This window comes from Sesamum indicum, linkage group LG4 (genome assembly GCF_026168435.1).
Source record: "Sesamum indicum cultivar Baizhima isolate 11 linkage group LG4, ASM2616843v1, whole genome shotgun sequence".
Lineage (NCBI taxonomy): Eukaryota > Viridiplantae > Streptophyta > Magnoliopsida > Lamiales > Pedaliaceae > Sesamum > Sesamum indicum.
This window is the reverse complement of record NC_142660.1, coordinates 17893879-17909559: the sequence shown is the minus strand read 5'-3', so window position 1 is coordinate 17909559 and position 15681 is coordinate 17893879. Positions and strand designations below refer to the sequence as shown.

The 15681-nt window shown below is 34.8% G+C and overlaps 1 protein-coding gene across 3 annotated transcripts; it reads right to left on the bottom strand.

Annotated features, from left to right (window-relative positions):
- On the bottom strand, nt 1-13681 carry MRH2 (Armadillo/beta-catenin repeat family protein / kinesin motor family protein). 3 transcript variants are annotated; one of them, XM_011096217.3, is made up of 22 exons: nt 13215-13681; nt 11669-11766; nt 11351-11473; nt 10698-10880; nt 9449-9670; nt 9139-9295; nt 8716-8865; nt 8216-8304; nt 7211-7423; nt 6917-7051; nt 6667-6801; nt 5063-5242; nt 4619-4798; nt 3511-3636; nt 3170-3298; nt 2949-3087; nt 2657-2749; nt 2038-2163; nt 1794-1919; nt 1348-1491; nt 1140-1268; nt 1-399 (listed from the first exon to the last, which is right to left on the bottom strand). In XM_011096217.3, exons 1-22 carry the CDS (start codon nt 13420-13422, stop codon nt 251-253), a joined length of 3234 nt encoding a protein of 1077 aa, XP_011094519.1. In that variant the 5' UTR covers nt 13423-13681; the 3' UTR covers nt 1-250. The 3 variants fall into 3 exon arrangements, with proteins under 3 accessions (XP_011094519.1, XP_088735495.1, XP_088735496.1); XM_088879369.1 differs by lacking the exon at nt 4619-4798; XM_088879370.1 differs by lacking the exons at nt 11669-11766; nt 13215-13681 and having other exon boundaries at nt 10698-10831.
- Between the last annotated feature and the right edge of the window lie 2000 nt (nt 13682-15681).

Genomic DNA, 15681 nt, shown 5'->3' with positions numbered 1-15681 from the left:
TACTCAAAACTAAATTTAGTTGGCATTTTGCACGATAAGGGCAAATCCGTCTTTATAAATAATTTGTTTGACATGTTATAACTCTCTACTATTTGATCATTTCTTTCTAGTGATCAATAATATTTGAGTTTCTGTACATTTACAAAAACATGTAATGTAAACGGACAAACGATGGTTGTAAATGTGAGGCTTGTATAATCTAGCACTTCCAAAAGAGTAGCTCAAAGGGGCTGTGTAACCTTATACATCGTCATTCTGCAAGCAGTTCCGCCCGGAATAATGGACTCGACCTGAGTGTCTTCTTGGCCAAGTTGCGGATATCTTCTCTTGCAGACTCGTCTGAGATTCCGATCAGTTCCTTCAGACCACCACCGGTTATGAAATCCTTGGCATTGTCCTCTGTAAACCAAGAATGTTGCTCAAACATTGAGTTCAAAACTTCCATAAATCAAGCATGTAGTTAGGTAGGCATCTATCTTCTAGGGGCAACATGAACTTTTCATGCAACATAATGCAAAACGAGACAGATATGAGAGTTCAGAACTCTCCACAAGTATAAGAACAGTTTGACATGCATCAACCTGTCGATTTGCGGATTGATGTGCAAAGGACAACAAGAACGCAATCATTTCCTGTCCCGCTGTAAATCTTTACATCTTGTTGAGACATTATGTTCCATCATTTTAGTTGTGGTAGATACCAGGTTTATTTAACTCTCCTAGAGTGTTTGATTCTTGGATGCATGCCCATGTTGCACACCAAATTATACATGGTGTTCCTTTGTGTATGTGAGCAGAAATGATGGAAGAGTGTCTAACTAGCTTTGTTATCCTTAAATTCATGCATATATGCACACACACAGACAGAAGCCTGCAGAAGTAAGTACATGACGTAGGATACGTTGTTAAAGAAACCGGTTAGTTGGTCTGTCCAACAAAGGGTTGCTCCTATGGATGTCTGATCTAGACGAACACAACATTTACAACATTCACTCATCGATGTAAAAAAACAAGGTGTCAGTCTTGAGCATGCTTGCATGTACACATAAACAGCTATATAACAAAATCATCACCCTGAGGCCTGGGCCCATAGATTTTCACTAACATCAGCAATAATTCAGAGAGAGAGAGAATCTTTACCATTTTGAGCTAAATGGCAAATAGCAAGTTCCATATGGCGTCTGATTGCAGTAGAACTAGTGTTCAAGTTTGCTAGCAACCATGGCAGAGCTTCATCATCCATTAGAAGGGAACGACCTTTAAAACGGCCTGGTGTACCGAATTGTTTAGAAACATGCTCAAGAAACTTATGAGATTAATAACCAAGTGCATATGTGATTTATGATACCTTGCATGATTCTTCTCGACTCACACTTGGCAAAGTTAGCTAATCCCCTGGCAACCTGAGCAATAACATCTGCGTTCCCTGATCTAGTCATTCCCAAGAGCGCTTTAATGGCTCCATCTTCTTTCAGAACCACATGTAACTTCTCTGAAATACAAAGGCAAGTATCAGGGTAAATGACTTGAAACAAAATACCCCGTTGCAGAAAACAGCAACAAGCCAAAATTATGATTCAAGAGGTGATGCCACTTCTAAATTCCGTGTAATTTGTATGCTATATCAATCGGAAGCCTTAGAGCAAAAAATAAATGCAGAAATAAGTCAAAGTCTGACATCCAAATAGATAAGGGGAACAACATGCAGAGAATCAACGGTGGGAAAAGAAAGAACATAGTAAGAAATCAACTTCTTTCTAATGTGATCGACCAGAAAAACCGTCTAGTGCTTACCATTTCCACACAGATTTGCAATTGCTCCAGCAACCATCCGAAGAGTTTGCGGATCATCTGTTTTTGACGCCACATCTGCTAGAAGTTTAGCTCCACCTTTATTCGTTATTAGACCTTGATTCATTTCTGAAGACAAACAAGTGTGTTTTCAGGTGTAATAAATCACAACACAAATTTTATTTTCAACCCCAATAGATAGAAGTAAACTGAAAAGAAAATAGATGCAAGTTTGATTAACGAATACCATTCATTGCCAAATTAGCTATGGCACCAGAAGCAACCCGGAGTATTGTTATGTTCTGGGATGATTCCACCAACATGAGCAGTGCATCTAGACCCCCTTCTTGCACAATCCGTTCCTGATTGATATCTGAAATAAGAAACACTAATCAGAAATAATTTTCAACTCTAAGTTCCCATCAGGAACTTGAATAATTCAAAGACAGCAGTCGCATCACCAATTTCATCTACCATTGGAAATTCTACAAAAATTCTGAAGTATAAATATCACATAAATGAAGCAGAAAAGCAAGATTTTCATTGGGAGAAGCTATGGAGCAGCATGAGATGAAGCAGAATCATGAGCTAGCTAGAAGATAAATTTCGTGAAGGTCCCAGACTCCCAGTATTCAGTGTGATGGGACACACTGTTAATAATTCCAGATTTTGAGTATAGCCATATTGGTAAGCACATATACCTTCTTCTAGAGAGCTTAACACCTTAAACAAACCTTTCAAAGGAAAAAAAGAACCAATCTTTCAAAAAAGAAAATTGGGATTCACTAGTGACATGCAACGAGAAGATAAGACCAGAAAAATACAAAAGCACTCAACTCAAATGTCAACCGCCAATGTAAACATACCTTCTGCAGCAAGGTTAGCCACGACTTTCACAGCATGAATTTGGACATCCAAATCCTCAGATTGTAACAATGACAATATCTTTTGGAGACCAACTGCATGATAAAACAAAAAATTTACTGAATACAGAGAGAGAAAGGAATTGACAATATTATATTCATAAAAAACAAAGTGCTTGTGCAACCAAGTCCAGGTGATGTCCCTATGTACATTTAAATGTCTGGCATATCTATCAACAGTACCATTGGACTTGGCAAAAATTTTGGTACAAAAACCACAAGTCAAGAATCTTGCCTTCCTCACATATTTTGGTGATTGTATTCCTCTGGCTTAGAATAGTTTCTCTTGACCTGGTTGACTTATGCGAACTTTGCAGGTTGCATAAACCTGAAGTTGTTTTGGTTGTATTTTCATGCATATACGATATCTTTTCCTGTAAAAGGTTAAGGTAAAAGCTCTTATATCAAGAATAGTGAATAAATTGTATTGAAAGAAAATCTCTTTCACAGTTTCACCTCAAATCCATCTTCACTTTCTGGAACAACCTTCATTACGTTAACAAGCTCTGTTTCAGCTTTCCTTCTTCGCCTTTCCTCTGCTTGAAGTGTTTGTCTTACAGCATGAAGTTCATTTTTAAGTGTTTCCTTATAATTTGTTGGAGCAAGCATTAGTAAAATACATTACACCAGAAAAGTTAATTCCTAGTTATTTTGCATGTCTGGGTGTAAGAAAAACAGTGAGCATTTGATACATTCCACCTTCACTTAATAAGAGCAGGTATGGAATGCACAGAAGGAAAAACTTATTATGTATAAAGAACACTCTGGATAATTTCATCACAATGTGCCAAAGATACCTTTTCTGATTCTAGATTCTTGTATTCGATGCTTAATAGTCGAAAATCATTGGCAGTTGTCTCATGCAGCTGATGCATTCCTTGCAGTCTCATTCGAAGATCATCAATCTCTTTCTCTGCATTAACCTAGAATATGTAAAGAAAGTGATTACTGAAGGAAAGATCGTAAATTGTAACTGCATCTGCATGGAAGTAAATGAATTTTTCCTGATATTACGCAAATATGAAAAATGAACTCTGTATTGTTATTGGATAATTTGAATATATATTGGGTAGACAGACAGAACGATATGATTTAAGATTAGTTATAAATGAATACAATAGAACATGGTGCCATGAACATATGATTATCAAAACATTCTAGACCAGAACCCAACACCCTGTAAGAGAGTCCAAATGGCATGTTGGTGACAAATTATTGTTATCTCTGGTGCAATCATTTTATTTGGCTGACAGAGTGACATTAGTTGATATAAAGCTTAGGCCAATAAATAGAGTACTCTTTTTGGCATCTTTTTAAATTAATATTTAACTGTAGAAAATTTCAAATCGGGCTAGAAAACACCTAACCAGCCCTATTTCGTGTTCCAGTTTGTTGAGTTAGGTGGACTCTGCACCTATGCAGTCCAAGCTTGGCATAACCAGCTTTGCTTGTCTGATAAATAAGCAGAATAGAAAAGGGATTGTCATCTTTATTCCTCTTTGGACTGGCGTGATCTCATTTTCTTCTAACGTAACTGAAAGGATCAAGCAACCAATGGCACCGTATTGAGAGGTTGTCTCTTGTTCACAGTAAGCTATCATGCACCTTTTTCCTTACATCTAATGTTATGAATCAGCCTTCAATTTTTTGTTTTCTTTATAAACATTGTGCTCTTCTTACTCAAACCTCTCATTCTGTAAAATTACCTGCTGTATGATCGTTAAACTAACAATTTTAACTTTGTCAGACAAATTTTGATCTTCCTTGCCTTCTTAATTTCTATGGGGTTGAAGAGCACTTAAAATCAGATCAAACCAAAAATAAAGAATATGAAAATTATAGCAAGATATGCCAAAGATATCGATATTATTAGTTGCTTCACAAAGATATGCAAGTACAGTTCACCTGGACTGAATTTCGATACTCTCCTAGAAGCCGTTTTGTAGAATTTAATTCTTCTTCAATTTCACGAGCACGGGCGTGCTCATCTTTAAGTTGCTGATTTAATGCCTCTACTCTATCTTCATACATCTTAGTGGTGGTCGCAAGTGCTTCATGATATCTAGAATTTTCCACCTGATTTTGCTGTTACAATGAAGACAACATCAGACTCTTTTCTCTCTGCTGATACTAGCATAAGTTAAATATTTCTTGGTATAACTGTTGATAAATGGGCCAAATGTACACAACTGCACATGACGGTGGATTTAATCAGCTTCAATGGAAAAGCATACACAAAGTGAAATTTCTATGGTGTTCAGTCACAAGGAACACACTGGAAATCAAGAAACTGAAAGGTGGGAACCAAATTATTCAAATACTTTCAGAACTAATTATATAACAACCCACCTGCAACAACACTTGAGTATCACTAATTTGCTTCTTCATCATCTTCATTTCTTCTTCAGCACTTAAGCATCGCACATTTGCATCTTCTATTTGCTTCATTAAATCAGCTATTTTCTCTTCATACATTTGGGTTGTATCAGCAAGTACTTTCTGATAGGTTGATTTATCTAGCTGCTGTTGCTACTAACAAAGAAACCAATACCATTACTTCTTAGGAAGATGCAAAAACAAGTGGAAAGAGAGAACTGAAGTTGAAAAAACAGGAAGGAAAAAGACAATGGCAAGCTATGCTAGAAAGTATTGTCAGATACTTGTTCTTTCGGTTTGTTTACGTAAACTAGGTAAAGCATTTATGTTTGTCATATATAGCAGGTCTGCTTATCAAGCATCTTGATGGTGTAACTAGGTCTAGGTCAAAAGTCCAAAAGATTTCGGAGACATGCACATAAATTTTGTTCCTTGAGAAATTAAATCTATTCATATTCTATATTCTTAGACTAAAAGTAGTTGGAGTCAGAGATAATGGAAGGATGCACTCAACATGAGAACATACGAAACATAATAGACAGATACAGCTGGCCTCAGATCTGTAGAAGTGTATTTCTTGACTTGACAACTATGGGATGCTTTTGGATAAAAATCACCTCTGGGAGGTTCTCGCTAGTTCTTGCTTGATATTCATTTAATGCCAACACATTTCTTTGACTCTTGCTAAACAAATTCAAAATTCTTTGTTGCAACATTTTCTATTTATTTCTTGCAAATCATCCTACGAAAACACTTTCCTGAAAAAAAAAAAAAATCATTTCTCGTGTAAAAAGAACTTAATATTACTTATCTCCCTCATTTAAGTTCAGGACTAGCAATAAATTGTTGCTATGAGTTAAACAAGAAATGCCAGAACATAAGTTGTGATACTAATGGTGCAGATTTTCCGTCTGAAAATGTTTGAGGCTTCCTGTAAGCACATTCATTCTCACTTTCAGAAAGATCCAGAGAACCATACTCTCAAGAAAGAAACAATCTTCTGTTGGTTCCTTTGTAATAATGGGTTGGCATCCGGGGAGCACGAAATGGTATTACGTATAAGTAGCTTGCACTTGGGTGCTAGTGCTATGAAGAGGCATGGAACTAATGTGGAATAGCTATCCTCAATTTCAGGCCTCACTGTCTGGATCAACAATTATCTTGACTTGGAATGAAATATACGGCAAGTTATATCTAAAAGCAGTTAGGAGATGAGCTAAAGATTCCCTACATAAAGTTGACAATAAGAAGAAAACATACTGTTATACATTTTTAGGAGTAGAAATAAACTGAGGAAAGATGACAAGAAAAAAAAAACACTATGTAATTTGCTATTAGAAGTAATTCTTGCTAATGTTTGATCTTGTATAAAGGTAGCAGAGAGTCTCATTATTTATGTAGGGTCAAAATGTCGAACAAGTATAAGGTCTCACATCTAACATGTAAGAGCAGCATAATGAAGTGATAGAAAAACAAAATCAAATATGGCATCACAAAACCTTCAGAAAAGCTATTCCTGGTGTAATTAAGTGAAAGATATCGGATAGATCTTGAAATTGATGATATGTTCTGTGTACCTTGCTGTGCTTTAAGTTAATCTCAAGGCGTTCAATCTCATCATGCATGATGATGTTTTTGTCTTTCTGGCATTTCAGGTCTGTAATAACATTATTCAACTCCACCGCCAGACGAGTATTTTCCTCCTCCAGTAACTGTAATCAATGAAAGTAATAAGATGGAACAAGCAAAACGTAATGTCTGGTTGCAGGGAAAACCACCAAATTTGCAGAAGTGATAAAGTAAACAACCATAGTAGCAATTCTGTACCTTACTATTACTCACACTCGTTACTAAGAGTGTAATCTCATCAAGCAACAATTTGTTTTGCTCTTTCTGACTATCCAACTCTTGTAGTAATTCTTTCACGTGCAATGTTAATTTACCATTCTCCTTCTCTAATAACTGCGATCCAGATACGTCATTCAGAATTCACAACATACGGAAACAAGAACAGTCTTCATAATCCTTTATATATCAACTCATTATACGGAAACAGTGTATTACAAGCTCGGGCAATAGTGGGCAATATTTTAAAGCAAACAACATGACAGAAGCAAATACCTCAGATCTAGCAACAAAACGTTTTTCTGCTTCAGCAGTAGAATTTTCAAATTCTTCTAGCAACTTCTTCATTTCATTTTTTTCATTTTCCCTTAACTTTTGTTGTCGATCAATTTCCACAGTGAGATGATCAACTTGTGTCTCGAGCTTCCTGCATAAGCTTTCATAATCAAATTCTTCTTTCACCTTCACCATGTTTACAACTTTCATGGCCTGCAGAAATTAATGACAAACTCAGTTTGACATCTGGGCACATGTGGTTGTGGATGCAGAGTGAAGTGGACATATTGATGCCTAAGAAAAAAAAAGGGTATAATCACTTTAAGGATTTACGGACGACAACTTTATCAGCAATTTGTAATACCATGGTAGAGCCAGGTTCAAGATGAAATGAGCCAAAGATAAGAAGATCCAGCAGTTCATACAGAGAAGACGATGGTAAATATAAGATAATTATGCTAATATCTGATGATCAGTATAGCACAAAAAGGGTAGCAAGTTGAAATTGAGGAATGAGGGTTGAGGAGACAGGAGGGAAGGGCTTGGTATTAGCTTTCTTACTGTCAAGCATTGCACAAATCCAAAATCTTATTCAAAGCCATGCTTCAATATATATTTTTCTCGTAATAAACTGAAATTTCTCAATTGCATTTATCTTGAAACACTGGACCAAAATAATATAATGCTCATCAGTATAGTGTTAGAATGAGTAGGAGCGAGATGATTTTGAGGCAAGCCCGAACAATCAAGTCTTGCATTAATATCTGCAGGTTAAGTTGATAGGCAGATATTGCATAAAAGGAACTTGATGAACCAACGAGACTAAATTTCTAGAAATTACACTCTCAATCACAGAAATTCAGACCTTTAAAGCACACAAAACTACAAAAAATAAAAAAAGAAAAAAAAAGGTAACAAATTATCAGAAATCCCTAAAGCATCTACAAATATGTCAATGCTTATGATTAGAATATAAACTCATAGGTGGATCTTTGTTTAACTCACCCTTTGTCCAAAAACTATAGTGCTTGCAGTTTCTGCATGATGACGAGAAGATGGCCCAATTGTAATTATGAGTGAAGTTCTTGCGGATCCTGTTGTATTAAACTTGTAAGTTCATGCATCACAACATATGTACCAGATACAATCTCACTCCAATATTTCCAAATCAAATCTTGCAAACAATCCCACTCCTTCTGTGGAGTATAAAAATCAAATAGAAGATATAAATGAGTTCCATATATCTCCAAACAAGGTTGTCATAGTAAGGATCTCAAGCCGGTAGGTATTATACTGGCAATACGGACCTGTACTGCGAGTCATGTTTCATTACATCACCATTTAAATACGTCTTTGATAAAGTTATAAGTTAGCCAAATATTACATATTCTGACTCGATACCTGGTGACTGAATTATTAAGCCATGCACTTATGCAAACATGTTAGCACACAAGCGATACATCCATGTAAAAAGGCATGAGAGAATAACAAGGAAAAGAGATTACCTCCAAATGAATCACGAAGCAATCTTGTCAACTTAGAATCCCTGGTTGGTATATGAGCACTGTTTTCAGCCAATGCATTTATGCACTTTCCTAAAGAAGTAAGAGAGAGATTGATAAATTTGGCCTCCTCAAGCAAGTGGCCTTCGCTCCCTGCAACAAGGAAAGACCACATAAACAAACAACTTACATAGAAACTGATAAAGAAAATAAATAATCAATCTTAAGTTCATAAAAGATCCAACGGGATGAATGAAGAAATCAGGGGAAAAAACTATAGTAATTAAGTCTCATAAACATTTCTGCATGGCATGTTACATAGCCTACATTTATACTTTAGTGTTGCTTAACAATAAATTGCCATGAATAATTAAATTTAAGATGAGGAAACTGAAAAGTAAGTTCAGGTGAGTCTGAATAACACACCTGATTTGTCCAGCCTCTCAGATCCTGCAAGATCCACAAGCAGTAGCTTACTTTTCCGGATAGTCGCCACATGATGTCCATGTCTATCCGTGGGAATCTCTTTTTGTTGACCAACATCTATATCTTCTTTCTCTTGTGCAGATCTATGAATATGAACCTGTAGGAAGGATTATAATAAAAAGAATTGAAAGAGGACTGGAAGTTTGCACTCATATATGCATGATGAATGTACATCCATTTAGCAATCATAATACAGAAATGCTAATGATATCAGAGTTAAGGTTTTGTTATATTATGTTGCAACTTGTACCATGAGAATTGCATGACTGCGTGATGATTCTGTATTCATCTTTGTATTAGCTGCATGACGATTAGCTTCTCCAACTTGCAATAGTTGCAAGAAGTGACCAAGATTTCGTATTTTAACTATTTCAGCACCAGGAACTGATACTTCTCCAGTCTTGGCGTCCTCCACAATTGGAATATTTATCTTTTCCGGTGCAAGCAAATCTTGAATAGATTCCATGTATAACTGTTAAAATACCCAAAAAATGTAAGAGGAAGGTAAAAACAAACAGCTCTAACATTATGCACGTGTTCAAGTCAGTGGGACGAGAAGTTGGTGCTCATCATACTTCTGTAATAAGCAATACTGACTTAGAAGAGGCCGCAAGTACTAGAAATCAGCTAATATGATAAAACAACACAAACAGAGACCTTTCTGACAACGTGCAATATGTAAGCCAACAAGATATAGCATCTCATTATAAGTTCCCTAATTTCTAAGCTGCTGTCAGGCAGTCCCATGATGCTCTAGTTCAATACAATTAAAATGTATCCAAATTCCCTTAAACTGTGTAGGAAGCTTGATTTCTAGAGGTAAATGCCTCCATCCAACTAATGTTCTGTGTCATTCCAGAAACAGCCATTTGCGGACACGGAGTTTGACCTAACTTATAGATACATTAAACTTCTATTATAATTTTCTGCCTCAGGAATATAATAGAATTTGACCAATAAATGGTAAAGAGAATGAAAGTGAAGCTATTAATTCAAGTTGGATTGACTGCTGTGTTCTCACAAGTAATAGCAGATAGGAACCATCTAAAAGAATAATCGAATGAGAAATAACCATATTATTGGCCTCAACTCCACTCCATTATATAAAGATGTAAAATGTCTGGTAACACTTTGTATATTACTTGACAATTTAACTACAGAATCACACCTGCACTACAATAACTACTAGCCTTCACTTCATTTTATGATGAAATATAGAAGCATAATACACATCCATATAGGATAAGAAGTGTTTTTCAGGAACAAATCTTTTCTGTCATTTTATTAGTAAATCGTCGTCTTTTTCTGCATATTCTTGCAAACAATTCCATGCAATAGTATCTTCTCTTTCAAAACATTCATTTTCAAAACTTAATCTAAGTCTGAGCATACCAGCTCAAACGATAGTAGACAATCTTCTAGCGCAATACCAGCATAAGAAGACAGTAGATGGTTTCTAATGTTTAGAGGCACAAATCACAGAAATATAAACACGCCACCTGCAAATAAGAGACTTCAACAGTATCAGATGTAGATGTGCCCGCTAATATGTCCTCCATAGCTCTAACCATTATCCCACGCTCAGATTCGTCCTCTTTACCCAGCCTGCCAAGGGTGTAAGTCTTCCCAGTGCCTGTTTGACCATAAGCCATAACTGTGCCATTACACCCGTCCAGCACACGCTGCAGAAGTATATTAAGTACATGACGAGATGATCTTACCAACAAACCTACTTTCCACACCTCTACCTTTCTTATCTAATTCAAAGACAAAGTCGAATTTGTTAAAACTAAGATAAGTTTGAACAAATATACACTTCCAAGAAGGGAAAAGAAGAATTGTTTTTCTTGACAAGTAATGTGTAAGAGGATTATGTATTAGAAACATCATCCTTATCAGTTCCAAAAATTTTCAATATTAATGTAAGTTTGGGATTCTATCTCTGAAATGAATTATCAACATCACTTCCAAAGTTTCAATACTGATGTGCTTTCTCATCTCATAGAGTGAAACCATAAAACTCTCCTCATATCTTGTGAAACTCCTGTGAATAACCCCTCCATGAGCACACAAATAGAAGAGTAATGAGCACATGAACATAAGAACAGAAAAGTGAATGTTTGAGCATAGAGTATGTTGTTTTCCAACTTACCTCAACTACAGGCTTTGCTACCACCTCATAAATACGTCTTTGAGAAGCACTTTCAGTAAATACTTCATCGAATCTGTAAGACTCAGAACTCCAATTGTTTTTCCTCAACTTTAACCTTTTCAGCTGCATAATGGGTTATTGATTAATATACTAATGAGACAAGTCAAATGACATCATAATCTTAACAAGCACACAAGGGAAAGACCCAAAGATGGGCGTAGGTCAACAAGACTCGTTCCAGTTTGTGGAAAATAAATATATTTCAGATTAAAAATATGAAAATGGACCAGTAAATTTCAAAAAACTGCAGATTGATACCTCAGGCTGAAGTTCAACACAGTCAGAATAGTCGGAATCAGCAAGATCCTCAGCATTTTTAGGTCGAAGTCTAACAGCAACTCTCACTCTTTCAGACTCTATCACATGGACGAAAGGGCACATAAAAAAACATCTATCAGCCATAATTATATCTTTCAGATTATGATCACAGGATGCTAATGCAATTAACGGCTGGCTCAATTTACACCTAGCAGTTCACATTACTATCATCATACAACAAAAGTACTCTGAACTTTGCCTTTTGCAGAGTATATTAATATTCCAGCAAAGGAAGGGTAAACCAACGCTAAACTACCGGGATTTTCTTTCTTGTTGGTGAGTTAGCAAAAAACTTGAGATACAAATACCGGTCATTCTAATCATTAAAGAGAACGTGATCTTTTCCAGTCAGTACATATATTTCGATTAAGAAATAGCTTTTATGTTAGGTTACAAGAAACATGTTGTACTCCAAAATCCAACAAAATAAACAAACCTAGATTCTGATTATTTGGCCTAACGATGGACAACATTAGTGCATGATACAACATGCAAGCAAAGAGCAGCCTTTTGGGGATACAAGGTTAGCATCATAGGTACTGAAACGAAAACCAATTTTGTGAATCCTACTTATCTTCTTGCAACTAAACATTTCTGATTTCTATATGAAGTAATCAGAAACTAACTTTTTTCTTGAATAATAAATTTCAATAAAACTTAAGGCAGCAAAAGTCAGTTCAGGAAAAGGAAATGCACCAAGCTTCAAGAAAACAAAAGATTCAAATAACACCCAATTGTCCGCTGAAGGATAAGATCACTTTATATTCTGCTAGTTGGTCTGCGTTTCTTTCTTCTCATGGAGCCAACTAGTGGCTTCAACACAAATTCTGAATTTGACAGCTTATACTTCTACTAACATAACATAACTCGGCTTCTCTTAGCAAACACATTGAGTTGTAGCACAGAAATTCCCACAATACTAATTCTGCAAGTAACTCTGACACCATCTCAAATCAGACTTAGCATCCAAAAGGTAGAAAATGCCAATGCTACACTTAACCAAAAGATTCATCGCTCATCTTGCAGTTAAGTTAGTAATAACCCAGGCCGAAAACATGGAAACTAGCCAAGAACCCCATCCAATTTCTATTCTTTTCCAGTATGGTCAACGACCAATAGAGTTTTCCTTTTGCCGGAAAACTGCAAAAGTTAAGAAAATCACGTGCACCATCCATTTCCTCCTCTTAGCACTCCACCTAAATTCAATCCCCATCAGTTCTTTCAGAAATCTTAACAATTACAGTACCACATAATCTAGAGTTTTTATGATAGACTTTAAAAATCCCTCCAACACTGAAAAGTGTTTTGTATGATAGACATAAACTAGTTCCTCAAACACCAACATCACATCTATAAATGCAGTACTACTATGTGACTGTTGAGTGTTCATATGATCATATCCACAAGCATAACCCTGCCAGTCACGCACACACACCCACTATATATGTCCATATATATATATAGAGTCAGAGAGAGAGAGAGAAACCTGGGTCATCTTCAAGAGGCAGAGAGCGAGTTCTTGAAATGGGAGTAACCGAGCGTCTCGAACTGGACATGGGCGCTTTGGGGCGGGCAGAATGCTGCTGCCCTTGTGCACCACCGCCATTATTTCTCAAAGAAACACTACCATTACCAGAAGAATGTGGCCTCTCAGACTTGTACGAAGCTCTTCCCACATTCCCCGAAGACGCCATCTTTCTTCACACACCAGCACGCCAAACCAGCCAGTTTCTTGAAAACAAGATTTCTCTCTCACGTTGACAGTTGTTGAGAGAGAGAGGAGCGTGTGCGAGAGGGTTGGAACATTGAGGCCGGCACGACTTGGAGAAAGATTCAATAGAAAAATGGGTTTGTTCATTCCCGCGTTGAGTCACTGCCTTTCTCCATTCCCATCTGATTCTGTGTAACACTTTTTTGTCTTGGACTTCTTGTCAGTTCAGATGGTTGTCACCCAACTCAAATTTTCCTTTCTATTTTGTTGAAAAATATCTCTTCTAAAAAAAAATCTCAATAAGAAAAAACACATTCTGTTAACAATTGACCCAACATGGCCGGTGGCTTGTTTTGGACTAAAATACCCTTTATATTTTTATACAAGAGATTAAGCCCTTTTTAGTTTGTTTTCTTGCCTTTTTTACTACTAAAATATGAAATAAATTATATTTAAATTTATTACTTTATTTTTCTTCAAAAACTTTTAAAAATAAAGATAAAAATATATTTTTTAATACATATTTATATTAAATATAAAATACCACAAAAATAAAAATTTTACATTATAAAAATAATATACTAAATCTTATTTTCTAAATATTTTCAATTGGCGTATTTAAAAGAAAAAAGAATATTTTAAATAATATGCCAAATTTTTAAAAAATATTTTATGTACTAATTATAAAAAATATTTTATATACTAATTAAAATAGCACACAGAACGCGTGTGCGCATGAGGGGGTATTTTGCTTCTTTTTTAATTAGAACACAATGGGGTAAATTGAGAAAATTCTTTTTACACGGATAAATTACTATTTTCGTATCACACAGAAAGGCGGGATGCATTTTGCCCATTTAATTTTTGTAAAATACGTAAATCACCTTAGATTATTTTTCTTTTCTAAAAGGACTTCATTGTAAAAACAAAAAAGTTGGTGTAATTTTAATTTCTATTTTTAGAATATATATATATATATATATTGTCTTTAAAAGTAAATCATTAATTATTATTTTAATCATGATTTAATAAATTAAATTTTATTTTTGGACGTAAGTATAGAAAACTAGAATAATAAAATTTGAAACTATTAAACATTCAAGTCATATGATGTATTGTATTATCATTGAAAATAATAAGGATAATTACATGCAGATTTACTGTAATTTCACATTAACTTAGTGTGATTTGAAAAATTACATATCATACCTTCAACATTTATTTCTGTCAAATAAATAAATTCATCCGTTAGTTAATATTCACACAGTTTGTTGATAGCATCAAGAAATTGAATGAATATTCATATTTACCCCCAACTGATTTATTTCTAATTTATTATAAGTCAAATAAATCTTTTTTTACCAAAAATTTGACCTGTAATAAATCTATAAATCAATTGAAATGTAGATCTTAAAATCTCACTAGTGCATATAAGAATTGTGCAAATTGGAGGGGTAAAAAAGAGGAATCTTCACTACTTTGTAAATTTTTTTGGTTAAGATATTATTCAATTCGATCATTATAACCCCATTATTTCACTAACATATTAGAAAGTTAAGGTCACCGTCTCTCACGTGTTCAGTGAAGGGTTCAAATTCACAATATTCAAGTGAATAATTGTACACTTACCGACCAAAACATCAAATTGATTGTGGGAGAGAAGTAACTTTGTCATCCTTAATCATGTGTATGAAAATGCGTTCTTTATTTTATTAAAAATAAAATAAAAAATTATACACGTAACGTATATATAATAATAATTTAGAAGATACAATCGAAATTGAAATTAAAATTAAAATTAAAATTAAAAATCCTGAGATAATAATTGAAATTGGAGGAAGCAAGTTGAAGATTTGGTTGTTGATTAGAGTTAGTTAGGGTGATTTTGAGACATGAAACCTTAATTATCAGTCAAAAGTTGACTAATTCTTAAAAACTTGGCAGCCGTCCGTCCTCGAATAAAACAAACTGCGACAACTCTGCATTGACAACGAAAGGTGAAAATAAAGAAACAACCATCAAAGAGTTGTGGGTTTAAATTTTATAAATGTAAACATATATTTATTTTAGAATAAATTAAAATTACAATGCCTTTTTTTATAATTAAGTATAACTATAAATATTTTATTATTATTCAAAAAAATTATTAATACTCGGACATCTAATTTTAGCTCAATTCGTTACTCTCTGTTAGGTTTTCATCTATTTGTTTGTGATTAACTGATTAAAATATCACTGTGAC